The sequence below is a fragment of the Phyllobates terribilis genome, unplaced genomic scaffold (genome assembly GCF_046119375.1).
Source record: "Phyllobates terribilis strain yellow unplaced genomic scaffold, ASM4611937v1 Scaffold_4__5_contigs__length_816908805, whole genome shotgun sequence".
In the NCBI taxonomy this organism is placed as follows: Eukaryota; Metazoa; Chordata; class Amphibia; order Anura; family Dendrobatidae; genus Phyllobates; species Phyllobates terribilis.
This window is the reverse complement of record NW_027362764.1, coordinates 75,643,932-75,668,080: the sequence shown is the minus strand read 5'-3', so window position 1 is coordinate 75,668,080 and position 24,149 is coordinate 75,643,932. Positions and strand designations below refer to the sequence as shown.

The 24,149-nt window shown below is 45.5% G+C and overlaps 1 protein-coding gene across 2 annotated transcripts in view; it reads left to right on the top strand.

Annotated features, from left to right (window-relative positions):
* CUNH10orf67 (chromosome unknown C10orf67 homolog) overlaps positions 1-24,149 on the top strand; it is a 204,254-nt gene that overhangs the window by 19,568 nt on the left and 160,537 nt on the right. For both annotated transcript variants that reach the window (XM_073676507.1, XM_073676506.1), the window contains exons 6-8: positions 18,210-18,357; positions 21,756-21,814; positions 23,353-23,418. In XM_073676507.1, the coding sequence (XP_073532608.1) occupies positions 18,210-18,357; positions 21,756-21,814; positions 23,353-23,418 (273 nt within the window). The remainder of the gene's footprint in view (positions 1-18,209; positions 18,358-21,755; positions 21,815-23,352; positions 23,419-24,149) is intronic.

The following is a 24,149-nucleotide window of genomic DNA, read 5'->3' as shown; positions in this document are numbered from 1 at the left end:
GAACTTCAACCGATAACCTAACATGTTGATCCAGAGGAAGGCAAAAACCCCATGGGGCAGATACTAATAGGGGAAAAATTCCATCCCAACTCTACATACGGCAATCAGACTAGTTCCCTGGTCAACGCCCCATCACAGAATCTAGTGCCCATAATCTGTAATATATTTTTCAAGAAAAAAAAAGGCATCCAGACTCTTCTTGAATTTTAGTAGTGAGTCATCTATTGCAACCACAGTGCAGCTTTCATTTTTAAAAAAGGTATTCTTGGCACACAAAAATATAAAAACTTGATATTTAGCCAGTATTTATTACTCTTTGTGTGTATTCTATGTGTTAACTAATTCATATTTCGTGTTTATTAGGATGATCTTTGTTCCCCCCCCCCCCTTTTTTTTCCTTTGTTCCTTTCCCCTCCTTATTCCTTTCCTTTACCCCCTTTTATTTACTCATTCCTCTCCCATCTAGCCCCTAAACCTTTATTATCTTTCCCTCCTTTAGATAGTCGGGTTGACAAGTTTTGTTATTATTCTGATATAACTACTTTGGAATGTCTTCTCTCTTTTTTGTTCCCCTTCCCCATTATGTAAAAAACCCCATAATAAAAAGTACTTTAACAAAAAAAATGTCTGTCCCCAAATCCTCTTGTTCTTTTTTGTTTTTTTTAGCTTCCTTTTAGCCCCCTGCAGTCATCCTTGTAACTTACTGTTGTTTACACCCTGAACTTCCAACAAGCTTTCTCTATGTGCCTGTAGACTACATTTCCCAAGAGGCAGAGCAGTACTGTTTTACAGCTCACACACTCCTACTCTACGTACGGAGCACCATCCTGAGACTCCTATACACCGCGTGCAGAATTATTAGGCAAATGAGTATTTTGATCACATGATACTTTTTATACATGTTGTCCTACTCCAAGCTGCATAGGCTTGAGAGCCAACTACCAATTAAGTAAATCTGGTGATGTGCGTCTCTGTAATGAGGAGGGGTGTTGACTAATGACATCAACACCCTATATAAGGTGTGCTTAATTATTAGGCAACTTCCTTTCCTTTGGCAAAATGGGTCAGAAGAGAGATTTGACGGGCTCTGAAAAGTCCAAAATTGTGAGATGTCTTGCAGAGGGATGCAGCAGTCTTGAAATTTCCAAACTTTTGAAGCGTGATCACCGAACAATCAAGCGTTTCATGGCAAATAGCCAACAGGGTCGCAAGAAGCGTGTTGGCCAAAAGAGGCGCAAAATAACTGCCCATGAATTGAGGAAAATCAAGCGTGAAGCTGCCAAGATGCCATTCGCCACCAGTTTTGCCATATTTCAGAGCTGCAACGTTACTGGAGTATCAAAAAGCACAAGGTGTGCGATACTCAGGGACATGGCCAAGGTAAGGAAGGCTGAAAAACGACCACCTTTGAACAAGAAACATAAGATGCAACGTCAAGAATGGGCCAAGAGATATCTTAAGGCTGATTTTTCAAAGGTTTTATGGACTGATGAAATGAGAGTGGCTCTTGATGGGCCAGATGGATGGGCCAGAGGCTGGATCAGCAAAGGGCAGAGAGCTCCACTCCGACTCAGACGCCAGCAAGGTGGAGGTGGGGTACTGGTATGGGCTGGTATCATCAAAGATGAACTTGTGGGACCTTTTTGGGTTGAGGATGGAGTGAAGCTCAACTCCCAGACCTACTGCCAGTTTCTGGAAGACAACTTCTTCAAGCAGTGGCACAGGAAGAAGTCAGTATCGTTCAAGAAAAACATGATTTTCATGCAGGACAATGCTCCATCACATGCATCCAACTACTCCACAGCGTGGCTGGCCATTAAACGTCTAAAAGAAGAAAAAATAATGACATGGCCACCTTGTTCACCTGATCTGAACCCCATAGAGAACCTGTGGTCCATAATAAAATGTGAGATCTACAGGGAGGGAAAACAGTACACCTCTGGGAACAGTGTCTGGGAGGCTGTGGTGGCTGCTGCACGCAATGTTGATCGAAAACAGATCAAGCAGCTGACAGAATCTATGGATGGAAGGCTGCTGAGTGTCATCATAAAGAAAGGTGGCTATACTGATCACTAATTTTTTTTTGTTTTTGTTTTTGCATGTCAGAAATGTTTATTTCTAAATTTTGTGCACGGATATTGGTTTACCTGGTGAGAATAAACAAGTGAGATGGGATTATATTTGGTTTTTATTAAGTTGCCTAATAATTCTGCACAGTGATAGTTACCTGCACAAACAGATATCCTCCTAAGATAGCCAAATCTAAAAAAACCCACTCCAACTTCCAAAAATATTAAGCTTGGATATTTATGAGTAGTGTTGAGCATTCCGATACTGTAATATCGGGTATCGGCCGATATTCGCGGTATCGGAATTCCGATACTTAATTCCGATACTTTTACAATATCGGATACCGGAATCGGAAGTTCCCATAATGCCTGCGCTCTGCAGTGTCTGTGAAGGATGACAAGTTGGATGGCAGCGCGATCCAGCCTGTCATCAGAATGCCATCCCAGCGGGGGAGAATTCTCCTGATTGTTTAAAAGCCGCCAGCTTTTAAACAATCACACAGCCCCATACTGCTTCCCCGCAGCCTCCCACCCCGATCCTCCGCTCCCCTCGCCACCTCCAATCCCAATCGTAAGCGGGCGGGGAGCGCAGCACCAAGGAGCGAAGGACCCGGGCGGGGAAGCCGGCAGTGAAAAGACTTCACCGCCGGCTTTCCCGTTCTGTGCTGCGCTTTCCCGCCGGTTATTTCAAATGAACAGCTGAGGTATCAGGTGATGCCGATCAGCTGTTCATTTGAAGTCGCCGCGGTGCCCTCAGAGGGTTCATGTGAGTTCATGCTTGACTGCATGAACTCACATGAACTTTCCCACGGCCGCACAGGTCAGCCTCACCTCCCAGACCCGTCATGATTAGTGTGTGTGCGGGGTGTGTGTGCGGGGTGTGTGTGCGATGTTTGTGCGGGTGTGTGCGGTGTCTGTGCGATGTGTGCGGGGTGTGTGTGCGGGGTGTCTGTGCGATGTTTGTGCGGGTGTGCGCGGTGTCTGTGCGTGCAGGCAGACATAGGCCGATGTGACACTACTACTCCCATCGGCCTATGTCTGTCCCCCGTCCACTCCTGCCAGCAGGATCAGCTCGATGGGAGCAGTAGTTCCCATCAGCCTGATCCTGCTATTTAAATTGCCCTACTGTGTCCCCAATAAATGTTAAATACATGTCATTGGTGGCCAGTGGTTACCTAAAAGAAATTAGTTCATACATTACCTGTCCCCGCCGATCGCCACCTAAAATAAAGTAAAAAATAAAAAACTACACCTATACTCACCTAGACACCTAATTCCCCGAAGCCATCGATCTCCTGTAATAAAATATAAAATAATAAACCACAACCTTATCCTTACCCCTCCGTAGTAGTCCACGAGTGTCCCACGAAGATCTCCAGTTCAGAGCAGCCACATAGAATGTGACCGCTCTGAACCGCTGCCGCCGCTAGAATGACGGGGCCGTAAGGGTTCACCGGAGTTCAGGCAGCGCTGCTCCGGTTAGCTCCTTTACGGCCCTGCTGTATCGTGAGAAATTCCCACGGTACAGCAGTGCCGTAAAGGAGGTCTCCGGAGCTGCGCTGCCTGAATGCACTCCGGTGACCTCAGTCAGTGGCTCCTGCTGCCGGGAGCGGACGTGTTCCCGGCAGCGTGAGCTTACAGCAGCCATGACAGCTGTCACCATCTCCAGATGTGACAGCTGTGCATGGGAGATCAGCGCAGGAACGTGGACAGGTAACTATTATTTTTAGTAAACTAAGAATTAAATAAAATTGTGTGTTTTATTTCAAATAAATTATTTTTTTCTGGGTGTAGTGTGTGTTTTTTCTTTTTAACACTTTGTAGGTTAGTAATGGGGGTGTCTTATAGACGCCCATCATTACTAACCTGGGCTTCATGGCAGCTGGCGCTGACATGAACCCCACCACTATTACCCCCTGCCACCGCACCAGGGCAGCGTGGAAGAGCGAGGCTAAGTGCCAGAATTGGCGCATCCTATGGATGCGCCATTTCTGGGGCGGCTGACGGCTGGTGTTTCTAGCCTGGGAGGGGGCCAATATTCATGGCACCCTTCCTGGGCTATTAATATCAGCCCCCAGCTGTCTGCCTAGCCTTTGCTAGCTATTAAAATAGGGGGGACCCCACGTCATTTTTTTTGGGGGGTCCCCCATTTTAATAGCTAGTAAAGGCTAGGTATTCAGCTGGGGGCTGATATTAGTAGCCTGGGAAGCTCCGTGGGTTTTACCCCCTTCCCAGGCTTCAAACATCTGCCCCAGCCGTCTGCTTAACCTCCGCTAGAGACTAAAATTATGGGGGATCCCACGCCATTTTTTTTTTAAATAAATCCTTTATTTTAACACTAAATGACATTTGAGGAGTTAATAAAGATGCAGTCCCTAAATTATTATTTATTTTTTAATTAATTTTTCCCAAAACTTTTGACGTGGGCTTCGCCATATTTTTGTATGCCAGCCAGGTACAGCATCCAGCTTCTATAAACGCGCCATTTTCCGGGGTGGCTGCGGACTGCAATTTTCAGCGGGGGGGCAGAAAGCTTGGGCCTCCCTGCGCTGCAGATTCCATCCCCCAGCTGTCTAGTTGTACCTGGCTGGACACAAAAATAGGGAGAAGCTCCACGTTTTGTTTTTTTTAATTATTTCATGAAATTCATGGAATAATTAAGAAAAAAAGGGCTTCCCTATATTGTTGTGTCCAGCCAGGTACAAATAGGCAGCTGGTGGTTGGGGGCAGCCCGTTCCTGCCTGCTGTACCTGGCTGGACACAAATATAGTGCAAAGCCCCACGTCAATTTTTTTTTAATTATTTCAGGAAATTCATGAAATAATTAAAAAAAAATTATGTGGGGCTTCGCCCTATATTTGTGTCCAGTCAGGTACAGCAGGCAGGAACGGGCTGCCCCCAACCACCAGCTGCCTATTTGTACCTAGCCGGACACAACAATATAGGGAAGCCCTTTTTTTCTTAATTATTCCATGAATTTCATGAAATAATTAAAAAAAAAAATGCGTGGGGCTTCGCCCTATTTTTGTGCCCAGCCAGATACAACTAGGCAGCTGGGGGCTGGAATCCGCAGCGCAGGGAGACCCAAGCTTTCTGGGCCACCCCCGCTGCAAATTGCAGTCCGCAGCCGCCCCAGAAAATGGCGCGTTCATAGAAGCGCCATCTTCTGGCGCTGTACCCAACTCATCCAGGGCCCTGGTGCGGTGGCTCACTGGGTAATAAAGGGGTTAAGGCCAGCTTGGCATTATCAGCTGGCCCTAAGCCCGAAATTCATGGGGTCACGCCAATATTAGACATGACCACCATGAATTTCTAGTAAAGTATTTAAAAAAACACAACACCCAGAATAAAGTCCTTTAATTGAAATAAACACACAATTCTTTATTGTTCTAAATTAAACCATACTTACCATCACGCCCATTCCAGCTGAAGCCAACGATCTCCTGCAATAAAAGTAAAATAATAAAGCAACCTCATCCTTACCTTTCCATGGCTCCCACGACAGCTTCAGCTCTGCTACATCGAGATGACAGGCTGGACCGCAGCAGAACGCTGCCATCCATCCTGTCATCCCGCAGACACTGAGAAGCGCAGGCATACTTCCACTCCTCAGTGTCTGGCTGTGACGGCATCCAGATGAGCCGAGGTCATGTCCAATGAACTCAGCTCACCTCATGTACGTCACTGACAGCGTGGGAAAATTCTCCTGCACTCAGCACTTCAGCGTGAGAATTTTCCCACGCTGTCAGTGACGTGTATGAGGTGAGCTGAGTTCATTGGACATGACCTCACCTCATGTATGTCACTGACAGCGTGGGAGAATTCTCACGCTGAAGCGCTGAGTGCAGGAGAATTTTCCCACGCTGTCAGTGACGTGCATGAGGTGAGCTGAGTTCATTGGACATGAACTCGGCTCATCTGGATGACGTCACAGAGAGACACTGAGGAGCGCAAGCATGCCTGCGCTTCTCAGTGTCTGCGGGATGACAGGCTGGATGGCAGCGTTCTGCTGCGGTCCAGCCTGTCATCTCGATGTAGCAGAGCTGGAGCTGTCCTGGGAACCATTGAAAGGTAAGGATGATGTTGCTTTATTATTTTTCTTTTATTGCAGGAGATCGTTGGCTTCAGCTGGAATGGGCGTGATGGTAAGTATGGTTTAATTTAGAACAATAAAGAATTGTGTGTTTATTTCAATTAAAGGACTTTATTCTGGGTGTTTGTGTTTTTCTTTAACTTTGACTATGGGGTTAGTAATGGGGGTGTCTTATAGACGCCTCTCCATTACTAACCTGGGCTTGATGTCATCTGGCATTATAAGCTGACATCAACCCCAGCCCTATTACCCCACTGCCACCGCTACAGGGCAGTGGGAAGAGCGAGGCTAAGTGCCAGAATTGGCGCATCCTATGGATGCGCCATTTCTGGGGCGGCTGACGGCTGGTGTTTCTAGCCTGGGAGGGGGCCAATATTCATGGCACCCTTCCTGGGCTATTAATATCAGCCCCCAGCTGTCTGCCTAGCCTGTGCTAGCTATTAAATTAGGGGGGACCCCACGTTATTTTTTTTGGGGGGTTCCCCCATTTTAATAGCTAGTAAAGGCTAGGTATTCAGCTGGGGGCTGATATTAGTAGCCTGGGAAGCTCCGTGGGTATTACCCCCTTCCCAGGCTTCAAACATTTGCCCCAGCTGTCTGCTTAACCTCCGCTAGAGCCTAAAATTAAGGGGAACCCCACGCCATTTTTTTTTTAAATAAATCCTTTATTTTAACACTAAATGACAAGTACAGTAATCAACACTATTACTGTACTTCATATATATGTGACTGACATGTTTCTATCTATCTAATCTATGTGTGAAGCTCTATTCTGTCTGTTATAAATTGTCGGGTACCGCTGCTGAATTGCCGGCCGGCTTTCTTAAAGAGACGGTGCATGAAAACACTAATATTTTTTAAAATAAATCCTTTACACTAAATGACAAGTACAGTAAGCAACACTGTCACTGTACTTCATATATATGTGACTGACATGGTTCTATCTACCTAATCTATGTGTGAAGCTCTATTCTTTCTGTTGTAAATTGTCGGGTACCGGTGTATGCCGCTGATGAATTGCCGGCTTTTCATGTCATTCTACATTATTCTTAGTTGTTTTACTTCATGTAGAATTAACCTACAAGGAAAGAAAGGGTTTATTTTCATTCCGATATTTGTGTCCCATTGACTTGCATTGGTTTCCGGTATCGGAATCGGCGATATCCGATACTTTTTGGGTATCGGCCCGATCCAATCCGATACGATATTTCCTGATATCGGAAGGTATCGCTCAACACTATTTATGAGTCTTTTGGGTTGATTGAGAACATAGTTGTTGATCAATAATAAAAATAATCCTCTAAAATACAACTTGCCTAATAATTCTGCACACGGTGTATAGTCTCAAGATGGATAAATCTCTGCACACACAGTTTCTCCCTCTTAATATTCCCCCCACTTCATTTATTTGCTATCCGAAGGCTCACCTGCAGTCAGTAATGTAGTAAGTGCTGACACCATCAGTGTACTGCAGGGGTGCAAGCAGTCCTATAAAGTTTCCTGTATTATAATGTAAACTAGCTCCTTGGAAAGCCCAGCACCATCTCCTCTGGCTAAAGTCACAAGATGATAAGATTACTTGTTCTGTGTGGAGCATGCAATGAAAAGTTTTTGATGTGGATTTGAAGAGTTTTTTTCTTACATTTGATTATTTTTTCAGCCTTTTAACTTGACAGTGTTTAATCTCAATCCGGATTCCATGAGAAATCTGCATCAAAGAGGTGAAACGTCACTTATTTTCTTTCCTCGAAACATTGTCAGAAGAACTCACAATGAACAGAAAGAGAATTCAAAGAGTATTGAAAAAAATATTTATGCGGATCCACATAAAGGGATTCTATCAGCACAGAATGACTGTTCAAACCAAGTACAGGCACTCAGTGCATCACGGCGAGGCCAAACATTTAACTACACTTTCCCACTTGCTTGTTTTACATCTATGTCTGCCCTTCTCATTCTTTGTCAACCAAGAGTTGTCAATCAAAGAAGAGGGGGGGTGGAGATTGAGGGAAAACAAGCAGGTGGGTAGGTGTATTTAAACGATTGGCCACTCCTTTGTGCACCGAGTGGCGGTACTTAGTTTTAACAGTCATTCTGTGCTGACAGAGTCCCTTTACGAACCCACACCAGCTTAGATGAACATATTAGGACCAACCAATATTCCTATAACCAAAAAGTATCTGGCTGAATAAGAGAGATGCATCTAAGTATCACCATACACCAAAATAAATGGTGTTACAAAATATCTCACAACTTTATATCAACTTTATTAAATATAAAATATAACAGATTTTGTTAAAAAACAGAGTAGCTCAAGAGGGTTAGCAACAAACCTCTTAAGGCTCTAAACAGTATATAATTAGTAGGACCACATATCTATTGCAGTACAATCCCTATTGGTTAACATGTACATATTAACATATAGAGTATAGGAGGCAAACTTGCATAGTAATAATGTGGAGTCCTGTTAGGTGGGTAGCCCGGTACCCCGACGCACATTTCACTGTCAATGTTATTATATTCACATACTGGGCTATAGCCAGCACCCGGCAAGCCTGGGCATATGCAGGGGCCCACTCTACCCAGGTTTCAACTTGCAACATCCACTTGTATGGTGCATGTGCGCAATGCATGTATGGAGCGGGCTCAGGAGCTGAGCCTGCTCTATACAGTGTGGTTAATGGCTGCGTTATACAGCTGGCTCTTGAGTCTAACTGCTGTGAACAGAGTTAGCTTCTATCACAGAAGTTTTAACTTCTTGGATGCCGCAATCAGCTTTTACAGTTTTATTTAACAGGTCGGAAATTGGGGACAGTATCTATTCCAACGCTCATATACCTCCATGCAGCATGTCATGGCTTCCGTGTCTGTCATGCTTGCATACCTGTTTGTATACCTGTGGCTGAGCTTCTTTGGAGAGAGGTAGTTTTACAATACACTTCAATATCACAGTATTGCAGTGTATCGTATAGGTTAAAGTTTCCTAAGGAAACCAGGAAAAAAATATATATATATATAGAGGTAGACACAGGAATGTTTTCGTCCACTAGTTTATTTTAATACGGCATAAACCATGGCAAGTTCAACAAAATAAACATGGCCTTCCTGGAATAACGGCAAAACAAAAGATAAATGAAAGCGCCGTCCATAGCATGCGGGATTCGCCCTCTCAGATTGCAACACACTTCAGTTCTTCCTGAGCTGAAGTTCCACACAGTCTAGAGACTTCCTTCTCCAAACACACAACCGAGAAAAAAAACTCAATTTTGGGGATTTAACTTCTCCAGCCACTCTCTTGAGGTGGAGATATGGTGAGTAGGCGTCCCGCCCATCTCACACCTACTCACAAAAAACCCAACCCAAAATGGCTGAGTAACCTCTTCAGCACCTAACATGGTGGAGAAAAGCTTCTGGGTTTCACATCACAGAAGATAGCAACTTCCATGACACATATCTCCCCTCACATACATCGCCAGTGACCCTGTCACATATTCCCCCCCTCTGCCCAAAGCCGGGGGTTTGGGCACCTTCAGACACAAAGCAGGGAAATCTAGAGAGGGCATCTGCGTTACCATGTAACTTAAAGTCCTGGAGACCTAAGAACCACCCAGTCACCGGGGCATTTTTACCCTTCTTTTCCCTTAACCTTCTCAGAGGGGCATTGTCTGACACTGGTTTAAACTTCCGGCCTAGTAGGTAATACTTTAGCGCATATACGGCCCATTTTATGGCTAAACATTCTTTCTCAACGATAGTGTAGTTTTTCTCGCAGGAAGAGAGCTTCCTGCCCAGATACAGGATAGGATGTTCCTCCCCATTGATCTCTTGAGATATCACAGCTCCTAAACCAACTTCTGAAGCATTTGTCTGGACCACAAATTCTTTATTAAAGTCCGGTGCGACCAGGACCGGCTGTTTACATTGTGCCAGCTACAGCTCTTGGAATGCCGTCTCCGTTTCAGCCATCCATTTGGCCATTCTTGGACAGTGGTGCGGCCATCATGGCAAAATTTGGGATAAACTGACGGTAATATCCCACAATTCCAAGAAACACTCTCATCTGCTTCTTGGAGAGCGGTTGCAGCCACTTCTGGATTGCCTCAACCTTGTTTACTTGCGGCTTGATTTTGCCTCTCCCGACGATATATATCCTAAGAACTTGGCCTCTTCCTTCCCAATGGCACATTTTTTCGGATTTATAGTAAACCTCGCCTTTCTCAGAGCATCCAGAATTGCTTGTACCTTATTAGAATACTCATGAAAAAAAAAATAGGAACAAGTCCGCTCACCTTGAGGGGTGCAGTATGTGCAATCCCGCACGGATACAGTCAGAGCAGCTGTGATGAGAACTAGGAAAAAATGCAAAACGATCCAGCGAGAACTGCTAAATAATTAGTGAAACATAACTTTTATTTAGCCTTTAAAAACATAATACTCTACCATATGTTGGCATTAGTGCACTATAAGAGTTGCGACCTACGCGTTTCAACGTTAGTCTTAATCATGGTCTGACTATTCAGATAGTAATGGGGACATATACTGTATATAAAAAAAAAGGACTGTTAACCCTATAGCTAGATGACTACCCCAGTCTCGGCTAAAGACCACAATGTCATCAAGGTAGGCTGTGGCATATTTGTCATATGTCATACATGTGGAGCTAGGATCCGATCCATGGCCCTCTGGAAGGTGGCTGGGGCTCCCTACAGTATGAAAGGCATTCTGATGTACTGAAAACACCCATCAGAGGTCAAGAAGGCCGTCTTCTCCTTTGCTGTCTGGGACATGGGGATCTGCTAGTATCCCTTCGTCTAGTCGAAGGTGGTAATGTATCTCGCAGGTCCATGCCTCTCAATGAGTTAATCAACGCGGGACATCAGGTTATTCGTCACACTTGGATACTTCATTCAGCCTGCGGTAGTCATTGCAAAATCTCCACTCCTCGTCGGGCTTTGGCACGAGAATGGTGGGATTTGACCATCCACTCTTGGGCTCTTCTATCACACCAAGGTCTAACATTCTCTTCACTTCAACTGAGATCACCTCATGGCATGCTTCGGGAATGCTATAGGGCTTAAGGTTCACTCTTATATGCGGCTCTGTCAGCACGTCATGTTCCACCACCTGCGTACGCCCCGGCAACTCTGAGAACAGGTCACGGTTCCGCTGCAGCAGTTCTCGACACTGTTGCTTCTGGGACGGCGATAGAGTCTCTGCTTTTGTGACATTCTCCACTTTGGCTTCGAGAGTGGCTTCCAGGCAAAGAGCTCCCAGCGATTCCCGATCTCTCCACGGCTTGAGCAAGTTCACGTGAAACACCTGGTGCAGCTTTCTTCGGCCTGGCTGGTGGACTTTGTAATTAACTTTGCTGAGTTTCTTCACCACCTCATGTGGGCCTTGCCAATTGGCCAGAAACTTGCTCTCGACTGTGGGGATAAGCACCGGAACGCGGTCCCCAGGCTGGAACTGCCTCAGCCTTGCTGATCTGTTGTACACCCTTGCCTGTGCCTCCTGTTCCTTGGAGGAGATGCGCCTTCACGATAGGCATCACTTTTGCCATTCTCTCTTGCATACAGTAGTTAGAACGGGGAGAAGCTAGTAGAGGCCTGAGGAACTTCCCTTATGGAGAAGAGCAGGAACGGAAGCAGGTAGTACCAGTTTCGACCATCTTTCTCAACGACCTTCTTGAGCGTCGTCTTTAAGGTCTTATTAAAGCGCTCCACTAGACCGCCCGCCTGCGGATGGTAAACTGAGGTTTGCAGCTGGGCAATCTGGAGGACCTTACACAGCTCCTTTATCACCTTGCTCATGAAGGGGGTTCCCTGGTCAGTCAATATCTCCTTTGGCAAAAATATGGACAAGTTTCCGGGCTGTACTTTTGCTCAACAAGTTCCTTTGTGGTACCGGTTCGCGTAGTCCATGACCACCAGTATGTAATGGTGCCCTTGTGATGATTTAACTAAGGGACCCACTAGGTCCATGGCAATCCTCTCAAATGGGACCTCTATCACAGGTAACGGGATTAGGGGACTGCGGAACTGAGAAGAGGGAGCGGTTATCTAGCAGGTGGGGCAGGATGTACAATACTCTAGGATCTCCCGGTAACATCCGGGCCCATAGAACTTCCTCATTATCCTCTCCTGAGTTTTCTTGACCCCCAGAACGTGCGAATGGGCCATGTCTAACACCCTCCTCTAGTAGGGTCCTGGAACCAGAAGCTGCTCCACTATCTCACCTCCCCTCAGTTTGGTTACCTGATACAATAACTCCGCATTTACTGCAAAGTGTGTGAATCTGGTGTCTGCCCCTGGCTCTTGAGCAACCCCATTACAGACAGTAACATTGTCAAACGCCCCCTATAAGGTCAGGTCTCGAACTTGTGCAGCCCCAAAGTTCTCTCCGGACACTTCTAACTAAGGGAGATCGACCTCCTTGGTCACCGTCTCGTCCTCTTCCCCAGCAAGGACACACAGGGGGAAATTATCCACCTTGTATTTCGATGGGGTTTCTTCCCGAGGAATCTTACTTTTGTCCGAGCTGCTTGATGCGGCCCCTTTTTCCCATAAGCCCCAAAACAAGGAAAAATTCCGCCCCAATATGGCAGGATGTATCAGGTCCTTGACTACCCCGACCTCATGGGACTGGGCACCACAGTCTGTTCCCACGGTTACTCTGGCCACATGGTAGTCCTTTGCATCCCCATGTATGCAGCGAACGCCCGTGGTTTTGGCAGGGATCAACTGGTAAGGAAGCGCAGCACTGATTAGGGTCACCAGACTCCAGAGTCCAACAGTCCTAACACCCTCACCCCATTAATGGACTCAGCACACGCCTGCGGCCCCTTGCCGGGTTGGCAGTCCACACTGCAGGCTGGATAGGCGTAATAGGAACAACGTCGACCTAAGCTACAGTCCATTGGTTCAGGGCACATATGACACCGGGTGGCTATGTGTCCGGGATTGTGACATCGCCAACAGACCACTTCCTTAACAACAGGCTTTGGAGGACTCTTAGCGGGATTGGGATGCAAAATCTCCACTCCTCGTGGGGCTTTGGCACGAGAACGATGGGACTGGACCATCCACTCTTGGACTCCTCTATCACGCCAAGGTCTGACATTCTCTTCACCTCAGCTGAGATCACCTCACGGCATGCTTCGGGAATCCTATAGGGCTTAAGTTTCACTCTTATATGCGGCTCTGTCAGCACGTTACGTTCGACCAACTGTGTACTCCCCGGAAACTCTGAGAACAGGTCACGATTCCGCTGCAGTAGTTCTCAACACTGTTGCCTCTGGGCCGCCGATAGAGTTTCTGCTATTGTGACATTCTCCACTTTGGCTTCGGGAGTGGCTCCCAGGCAAGGAGCTCCCAGCGATTCCCGATCTCGCTACGGCTTGAGCAAGTTCACGTGAAACACCTGGTGCGGCTTTCTTCGGCCTGGCTGGTGGACTTTGTAATTAACTTCGCTGAGTTTCTTCACCAGCTCATATGGCCTTGCCACTTGGCCAGGAACTTGCTCTCGACTGTGGGGATAAGCACCAGAACGCGGTCTCCAGGCTGGAACTGCCTCAGCCTTGCTGATCAGTTGTACACCCTTGCCTGTGCCTCCTGTTCCTTGGAGGAGATGCACCTTCATGATAGGCATCACTTTTGCCATTCTCTCCTGCATCTGGGCGACATGCTCTATGTTGCTTCGGGGCATAACCTCGGCTTCCCAGGTTTTTTTGGCGATATCCAGGAGCCCTCGCGAATGTCGACCATATAATAGCTCGAACGGGGAGAAGCTAGTAGAGGCCTGAGGAGCTTCCCTGATGGAGAAGAGCAGGAACGGAAGCAGGTAGTACCAGTCTCGACCATCTTTCTCAACGACCTTCTTGAGCATCGACTGTAAGGTCTTATTAAAGCACTCCACTAGGCCGTTGGATCGTAAAATGAGGTTCGCAGCTGGGCAATCTGGAGGACCTTACACACCTCCTACATCACCTTGCTCATGACGGGGGTTCCCTGGTCAGTCAATATCTCCTTTGGCAAAAATATGGACAAGTTCACGGGCTATACTCTTCGCAACGAGTTCCTTTGTGGCGCTTCTGGGTACCGGGTCGCGTAGGCCATGACCACCAGTATGTATTGGTGCCCTTGTGTTGATTTAACTAAGGGACCCACTAGGTCCATGGCAATCCTCTCAAATGGGACCTCTATAACAGGTAACGGGACTAGGGGACTGTGGAACTGAGAAGAGGGAACGGTTATCTAGCAGGTGGGACAGGATGTACAATACTCTAGGATCTCTCGGTAACATCCGGGCCCACAGAACTTCCTCATTTTCTTGACCTCCAGATGTCCCCCCCAGGCGTAATAGGAACAACGTCGACCTAGGCTACAGTCCATTGATTCAAGGGACATATGACACCGGGCGGCTATGTGTCCAGGATTGTGACATCGCCAACAGACCACGTCCTTAACAGGCTTTGGCGGACTCTCAGCAGGATTGGGATGTTCCCGGTTTGTGGCTCTAGACCCCCTCCATGATGAGCCCGTCCCTTTTGTATATTCCAGTACGGGGAATTGATGATGTCCAATTTCCTGTGGGATTTCTCGACCGACTACCTTGTAACTCTCTAGTAGGCCATCCAGGTCGTCTGCGTTCCAAGGGTCGCCCTGGGCAACCCAGGTCTGTACTGACCTGAACCCAGGTCTGTACTGACCTGGGAAGGGAGTTAATGAATCTGTCCATCACCACACGCTCGACCATCCTGACAGTGTGGAAGACTATGGCTGCAACCACTTTTGGACTAGATGTAGCAAGTCAAACATCTGCTAGCAAAGGGGTTTGTCAGCAGCATACACCCAGTGGTGGACCCTTTGAACTCTAACAGACATAGTCACTCCTGAGTGTGCCAATATCTCACTCTTTTATTTTGCATACTCCTGTGCATCCTGTAGGGCCAGGTCATAATAAGCCTTTTTGGGATCACCCGTTAAATAGGGGGCCAGCACCTCCTCCCACTGCTCCGGCGGCAGATTCTCCCACTCTGCCACCCTTTCGAACTCAGTCAGAAATGTCTCAACATCATCACCTGATGTCATCTTTTGCATAGCTTGTTTTTCCACCTTCCGGACGTATGAGACATCACCTGGACTTGGGGGAGGGGCGGTTTCTCTGCTGCAGACTTCCCATGCTAGGAGTTCCATCTGCCGTTGCGGCTGTTGGATCTGCTGCATCAGGAGTTTGTCTCTTGATGTACCTTCTGCTACTCTCGGTGCTGCTGGTTCTGCTGCTGTTGCTCTTGGTGCTGTTGGAACTGCTGGTGCTGCTGCTATTGACTTAGGATCAGGTTCTTGATCAGTTCCTCCATTTTGTCCGACCGCTGTTCCATCCCTATAGCCGACTTTACTCAAGACATGCAGCAGTCACACTTGCTTCTTTGGGATGTTGCCTGCACTTCTATGACCAACTGTGGTAGATTGACTCACACGGCTGTTTCCAGAGGTAGACACAGGAACGTTTTTGTCTGCTGGTTTATTTTAATACGTCATAAACCATGGCAGGTTCAACAAAATAAACATGGCCTTGCTGGCATAGCGGCAAAACAAAAGATAAATGAAAGCACTGTCCATAGCATGCGGGATTCGCCTGCTCAGATTGCAACACACTTCAGTTCCTCTTGAGCTGAAGTCCCACACAGTCCAGAGACTTCCTTCTCCAAACACACAACCGAGAACAAAAACCTCAGTGCTGGGGATTTAACTTCTCCAGCCACACTTTTGAGGTGGAAATATGGTGAGTAAGTGTCCCGCCCATCTTACACCTACTCACAAAAAACCCAACCCAAAATGTCTGATTAACCTCTTCAGCACCTAACATGGTGGAGAAAAGCTTCTGGGTTTCACATCACGGAAGATAGCAACCTCCATGACACATTTCCCCTCACATACATCGCCAGTGACCCTGTTACAATATATACAGTATATATAAAAATTATAAGTATGAAGCCTGTTTTATCCTGTTTTTACCTGTAACGTAAATAGACTGTCAGAACTGTAGTATACCAAAAGGGAGAAATGCGGGTGTGCTACTCTGCTGGTGAAGAATTCACAGAATACAGATGAATAGAAATAGATTTTAGTTCATTCCCAAAGCGTTTCTAGGTCGAACGGACCTCTCACGTGTTTATGGGTTGAGTGGACCTCACACATTTGTAGGTTGATTGGACCTCTTACGCTTTTCTAGGTTGATCAGACCTCTTGCATGTTTCTAGGTTGAGTGGACCTCTCACACATTTCTAGGCTGATTGGACCTCTCACGCCTTTCTAGGTTAAACGGGCCTCTCACGCGTTTCTAAGTTGAACAGACCTCTCACGCGCTCCAAAGTTTAACGGACCTGTCACACGTTTCTAGGTTCAACGGACCTCTCACGCGTTTCTAGGATGAACAGACCTCTCACGCGCTTCTAGGATGAACAGACCTCTCACGCGCTTCTAGGTTGAGTGTACCTCTCACGCGCTGCTAGGTTGAGTGGACCTCTCATGCGCTTCTAGGTTGAGCTGACCTCACGCTTTTCTAGGTTGAATGGACCTCTCACACATTTCTAGGATGAACGGACCTCTCACGCGTTTCTTGGTTGATTCGACCGCTCACACATTTCTAGGTTGAACGGACGTCTCACGCATGTCTTGGTTGATTGGACCGCTCACACATTTCTAGGTTGAACGGACCTCTCACGCGTTTCTAGGTTGAGTGGACTTCTTCAGGCAACACACAAAAAATATATTTAACTGGCGTGTGGACCTGTGCTTTTCAACATTACCATTTTGTAGTCCACAGGACTGATCTCTTTTTATTGTCTTTTTACTGTCTTCGGAGTCCTTATCCCAAAAAAAGAAGTGCTGATACAACACCATTGATCAAAAGTAAAAAAGTTATAGCTCTTGGAGGGCAAGGAGGAAAACTCGAAAGTGAAGGGGAGCCCACTAGGACTCCAAAGGTCCGCATAACCCTATTTACATAAGACTGGTTCTTTTAGTATACAGATTCCTGGGCACATATATTATTACAAAGGCTTAAGAAGTTTACAGTATGGTAGTCAGTCTAGACAGCCATAACGTGGTATCGTCAAACTTTCTGAAAGGCTTCAAACGAGACAAGTGAATGAGGATATCAGTGGCAATAAGTTTCGACGGGATCAAAAAAAAAAAGACTTTTTGATAATGAAAGTGGCAAGAGTTAAACAAAAAGGGGTCTCATAATAAAAATGCAAATGACCCGTGCTTTACTAAATCGATAACTTCTTAAAGCCTTTTGTCGGGCGATATCCTGAAGCCGTCTTACAAGGTAATCACTGTTTGCCCAGAGTTTTAAAGTGAAGGGCTCAATAGCATGAGACGCCTGCACGGTGCTATGTGTGACAAGCATGCAAAGCCACGTTAATGTTCAGAGGATGAATGGCCTCCGGGTGGCTGCAGCACCATGTAGAAAGCCAACTGTGCTGATATCTGTGGGCCTGATGGACTCCATGTGGCTTCCAGGCTGAAAACTTCACGGCTTTGACATGTGATGTGCTCCTTGTGACACCGGCAGCGCTGTCACAGAGGAACGGCACAAAGACAACAAGCCCCCCTCCCAATCGCTGCTCTCCGCAACCCCCCCAGAGTTGCCCAGCCTCAAAACTCCTCTCTTCTTGCCTAGTTACAAGCGACACTGTCCTAAAGCCACACAGGGTAGTGTGGGTGTATAGGCTCCAGCTGCCTTCCTGGACAAGAGCCTCCATAATAAATTGACCTGAATGATGAGGGCACACAAAACAGTATGATAAGCATTATCCCTGTCAATAAAACCATCCCCATGCGTTTCTAGTCTTTGTATGTAATGTACTGATGGCTTTTTTTTTTCCAGACCTTCTTTTTCTATTCATATTGTAAATATGCGGCAGAATGCAGGAAATGATATGACGAGCACACGGGATAATTATCGCTGCTCAGCGGCGGGCTGGAGACCCCCTTTTGTTCCGTCACTTAAAATAAAAAAATACTTTTTTAATATTGCAGATCATTTACCAATCAGAAGATGATCTGGAGAAAGAGAAGCTGCAGGAAGAGAATATGGAGCTAAAAGAGAAAATGCATTCACTGCAGGGCAGAGTCTACCAGCTGGAAACGGCTATAAAGGAGAAAGACAAACACATCCAATCATTAGGTAAAATGTGGAGCACGCCCGCACCAGTAGGGACATTGAATAAGCCCGTGCGACCAGCCAGTGTCAATCCTGGGCTACTAGATTGGGAATAACACTAAGGAAAGGCCGGCGAAACACTAGGAACACCTAGGGCTCAATTCATGATTACATTTCTGCCAGTTTCAGTGTTTTTCACCTGTTTTTTCATTTGCGTCCAATTCTTCTTTTAATTTGCGCCTCTTTTACTGTCTACATTATGGCCCCAATTCATCATTGCCTTTGCGCCTGTTTTTTTGTTTAGCTTTGCTCCTTTCTTTTGTTTGCGCCCAATTCATTATTCTATTTTCACCTTTTTTTTAAGTCTATTTTATACATAATAAATTTTGATGTATTTGGTGCCAAAAACGCCAACTGATACCACAATACAAAAAAGGAAAGTGACTCGCAAATGATGAATCGGGGCCTTAGTGTTCCCCTGTTTTTTTCTTATGTTCGCCATTATGAGCGAAGTTTAGGGTTTTTAGATGTTTTCGGCTGATTCATCAATTATGACTTTTTAAACAGTCACAATTTGTCCTAAGTATACTCCATTTACCACCACTACCACCCACCCTAGAGTCATTTTATGTACGCTGGATATTTTGACACAAATTTTGGGCCATTTTGCGAAACTTTTTTTGAATATGAATATGGCACATTTTTAGACACTTGTGCCTAACCTTACATCACCTCTTAGTTGGCTTACTTTAAGACTAGAGACGAGCAGATCTGTCGAAATTCGATTTTGGCAGATTCACTCAAATTTGGCTGGGAAGTTTGATTCGCATTGAGTTTACATAGTTCTCACCTCTCCGTGGCCCTCACCTGCTCCTCCGTGCAGTCTTTCCTGCTATCTAGGTTTCGCCAACATATTGACATCACGGGGCAATGAACATTATGATGTCAACCGAGGCCTTGTTGATGTCTGAAGCCTAGTCAGTGCCAGAGGAGCCGAAGAGTCCTGAAGAGTGACCCAGCCAGAGGCGGCTCCATGGCAGGACGTGTGAGAGCCTTAGAAAGGTGACTATTATGTTTTATTTATTTTTTTAACTCATTTCAAGCCCTAAAAGTATTCCAGCAAAATGGCATCCGACTGAATCAAAGCAAATAAAAAAAAATCAAATCATGGCAAATTAAATCTATATTATGAAAACCTTAATGTCCACCACTCAACACTACATTGTTTTTAAATCCAGAATTCTGTGCTTATTGATATATAACATGTCTATATAGCAGTGAGAGCTCCATTTTTCTGACACAAAGCCCCAAATCTCCTGCATATACAAAGAGATACGTTATAATATTCTCCCACCACTAGGGGGGGCTGGTTGTATGTTGTGTTACCATGGAGTGCCATTTACATGCAGTATGCAGTGAGCTTCTAGGCTCCCCCTATTGGTGGTAGAATGTTATTGTTTAATGCTCAGTCCTTTCACATAGATTTGAGCTGCAATACCCGACACAGCCTATGGACAGCCGTGGCGCTGTTTCTGCTGCAGGTTGTCGTTGCCCCTAAAGCTTTTTTTTTTTTTTTTTTTTAATTCCAGTCCCCTCTTTTAACTCTATGCCCCTGATTCATCATTTGGTTTTTTTTTCTGCATGAAAAACTGAAAATTGCAGGCTATTGCTTGAAAACTGATGTGGAAGTTACATGCATTTTTGGTGCGTTTCTTTTAGGCATATTTTGATAAGTCATTTTGATCTCACCACTAAGTCCAAGGAAAAAAAATTGTACATGTTCACGGCCTTATATAATAACATTGGTTAGAGTGCGATCCGATGTTTTGACGGATAGCTCTCGGACCAAAACTATGGTCGAGCCCTTAGTTGTTTACTGCACAAGCCCTTAGGCCATGGCCCCACTATCAGTATTTGGTCAGTATTCGGTCAGTATTTTTTCTCAGGAGTGGAAGCCAAAACCAGGTGAGGAACAATCAGAGAAAAGGTCTAATAGAAACAAGTCACCAATTCTGCATTTATCACCCACTCCTGGTTTTGGTTCCCACTCCTGAGAAAAAATACTGACCGAATACTGACCGAATACTGATAGTGGGGCCGTGGCCTTAGTTGTATACTCCACAAATCATGAAAGAGTAGCAAGGACAAAGCCATTTTTGAAAGCAAGCCATAATAAGTCCCTTTTGCAGTTTGCAAAAAGCCATGTAGATGACAGGACACAGCTAGCATGTGGAAGAAGGTGTTCTGGTCGGATGAGAAAAAGTAGAACTTTTTGGGCTAATTACAAAACGCTGTGAGTGGCAGAAAACTAACCCTGCACATAACCCTGAAAACATCATCCACACCGTCAAACATGGTGGTGGAAACATCATGCTGTGAGGATGCTTTTCTTCAGCAGGGACAGGGAGGCTGGTCAGAGTTGACAGGAAGATGGATGGAGGAAAATACCGGGCAATCCTGGAGGAAAACCTATTAGAGGCTGAAAAAGACTTAAGACTGGGGCATAGGTTCAACTTCCAGCAGGACAACGACCCTAAACATACTGCCAGAGCTACAATGGAAGGTTTAGATCAATTCAATCAATCATATTCATATGTGTGAATGTCACAGTCCAGACCTAAATCCCATTGAGAATTTGTGGCAAATTGGAAAATTGCTGTTCTCAGATGTCTCCATCCAATATCACTGAGCTAGAGCGCGTGTGCAAACACGAATGGGCAAAAATGTCACCTCTATATGTGCAAAGCTGGTAGAGACATACTCAGAAAGACTTGCAGGAGTAATTACAGCAAAAGGTGGTCCTACAAAGTACTGACTCAGGGGGGCTGAATACAAATGCACCTCACAATTTTCAGATTCATATTTTTAAAATAATTAGAAAACCATGTGTAATTTTTTGTTTTTTAAAGTGCAATTAGGCTTTTAATCCTATTTCTAATTTTCACTTGTGGATGAAAGCGGGAAATGTACAAGTTTATTTTCCCATTAGAGGCCATTATGGACATTAATCTTTTAAGGGGGACACTAACCATATTTCCCACACATGTTTGTCATATGATATAATGAGTCTTTTTCTCTTTTCATTCAACCCTTTCAGCCCCGGAGAACCACCTGCTAAACCTCGTCGTATTTGCTGTGACTAACAGCGGAGATGTCCAGTCCTGGCATTGATGAGAAGCAGCGGGTCCTCCATGCCACACTTGGCTCTTGAACTTACTTCTTAATTTCTCTCTAAGCAGCCGGCCAAACAGCAGGAGAAGGACCCTGAATGTCAAGGGCAATTGTGAGGGTCACAGTAATGGCAGCACTTTCGGCCAGCACGTAATGGCCAGGGCTTCCATTACTGACCTCCGCTGCGTGCTGTGAATGCACCGTCCCGGGAATGAGATTTCACGCCTTTTTTTTTCCTTTTATTGTTCCAGATCTGGATGTGGGCGCCATGAGAGTCAGAATGGAAGAAGACCAAAGGACCATTGAGAAGGTGTAACTTTTGACATTAAGTGATGGCTTTTTTAAGTATGTTAATGGCCGGCCTGTAGCATTATCTCAATCTGCAAGAAAACTGACCAAAAAAGACCAGCGAACAAAACAGGTTTTGTCCGTCCAGATTGATGGCTTATTTGAAGGAGATGAAAAGATGACAAACAGTGCATGGAAGTGAGATGTGCCGCGCACTGAGGACAGGCTTATCACATGGCAGATATGGCGGCATTAAGTCACCAGGACACAGTTCATTGAGCCACATTATTATCCACGCAGCAGCACAAGTGTCACAGTGTAGCCCCCTTAATAGAAATGTAACCGTGGAAAGCCAATATGTCTTTATTGTCCATTCCCTAAGTCAGACGGGCCAAGTCTCAATCGCTTATCATGCCATATACATAATTATATATTACATTTTATGCAGGAGCTATTATTGTAAAATATTATATACTAATTATAAACTACTAATACTAACTATACTCATTTTTATAGTCATCATTCTTTTTTCTGTAGGTGTCACAGATATATGTTCAGAAAATCTGGATCCATTGGGCACAGTTTGTTATAAAAAATCAAACCATGCTTTACTCACCCTCCCAAGGTCTAGCGCTGAGGCTCTGCCGCTGCTGCTAGTGTCTATTATTGTCTGCAGCGCCGACGTCACAAAGACAACGTGTCAGGCAATCATTGAGCTCAGCGCCTCCAAGTGGGGCATTTTTGTCTACACAATAAGAGCTCACCGATTGGCTGCAGCGCTGTCAATGTGACTTCAGCGCTGCACACGTTACCAGACACCCGGAGGTGGCGGAGGAGACTCAGCACTGGACACAGGGATGGCGAATAATTCTGGGGATCAGAATTTTCTGAACTCTTTTAAATGGTTAGCAAAATCGGGGTTTCTTGTTTTTCCAGAAAGTGTGCCATTCTGGGATATGGGTTGTACCTGATATTGCTGCTCTATCCCATTGAAGTTAAAGGGTCTGATTGCTGGGACCCCCACATATCCAGAGAATGGTGGTTTTGTAATGCCTTTTATAGGGAGCTATGCATGAGCGACACTGATCCTTTCATTGTCTATGGGACTGCCAGAGATAACCAAGCGATGTGCCGTCCAATAGACAATGAGTGGAGCTGTGACATGCATGCACGGCAACCTTTCCCTTCTAAGGGGCTTTTCCAAATGTTGGGACCAGCACTAATCGGCCACTGCTACATCGATTCCCAATGGTACTGCTGAGCGTGACTCTTGGCTTTTTCCAGCATCCCGTTAGAGAATGAATGAAGCAGTGGTAGGCATCTGACCTGACACTCTATTTTGTAACAGGAATAAACGTTTCCAATCGGGGATACAAATTCCTTGTTTTGCCGATCAGTGCAGGTCCCTGCGGTCGGACCGCCACCAATCAGCGACTTATCTCCTATCCTGTGGACAGCACCTTTAATATATCTGATGTGGACACTGTGAGCTGATCAATACCAATTGTGCTGGAGATTTCCCTGTAACGTCCCAGCATTTAACTTTTGCTTTTATTTCAGTTATCATCAGACCAAGAACAATTAAAAGTTGAACTTGAAAATGAAAAATCTGCGGCAACTACTCTGGTAAGATAATTACTGTAATCCAGAGCTTGTATGTACGGGAGAGGAATCAGGTTCTTGGGTGCCAGGGGGGCACCAAGAAGCCATATTGCCCATGCCAGGGTGTTTAGATACAGCATAAGAGCAGTGAATTGAACCTTTGCCCCAGGTGGAGGGAGACCTAGCTAGATCTTTGGCTTACACAAAATACTTTATGCTCTGTAACCCAAGTAATTCCACCAACGTTGAAATAAGATGGCACTGAGAGATTGAAAAAAGTGCATTTTTAGGTTTTTGTAAGGCATGCCCTAAGCTCAGATGAAGCCCACTGTACCACCGACAGACAGAGAGACTAGATACTCTACAAGGTTTATATCTCGGTAGGTATTCATCCAAAAATAATTGATTTTAGTAGATAAATTGCCCATAACAAGATCAGAAGTGGAGCCAATCGTTCATTTACTTTTATTGATTTATCGTTGAATTTTACATTAGCACCCACTAAATTGCTAAATTGATGCTGGGGAAAAATGGATCAAATAGTTTAGATCTTAAATGTTTATTCCCATCTCTGCCTTCCACGTCTGAAACAGCAAGAGCTTTTAGGTCCCGGCCACCAGAGATGGGGATGTGAAAAAAGTAAAGGGCAGCTGTCTGAGTCACTTCCATAAGTTGGTGTAACTCAGCCTAGCTTGCTGTGATACGCTGTTTCCATCACTCCCGTTCATTTCTGGGAGTTACACATCCGGCGTAGC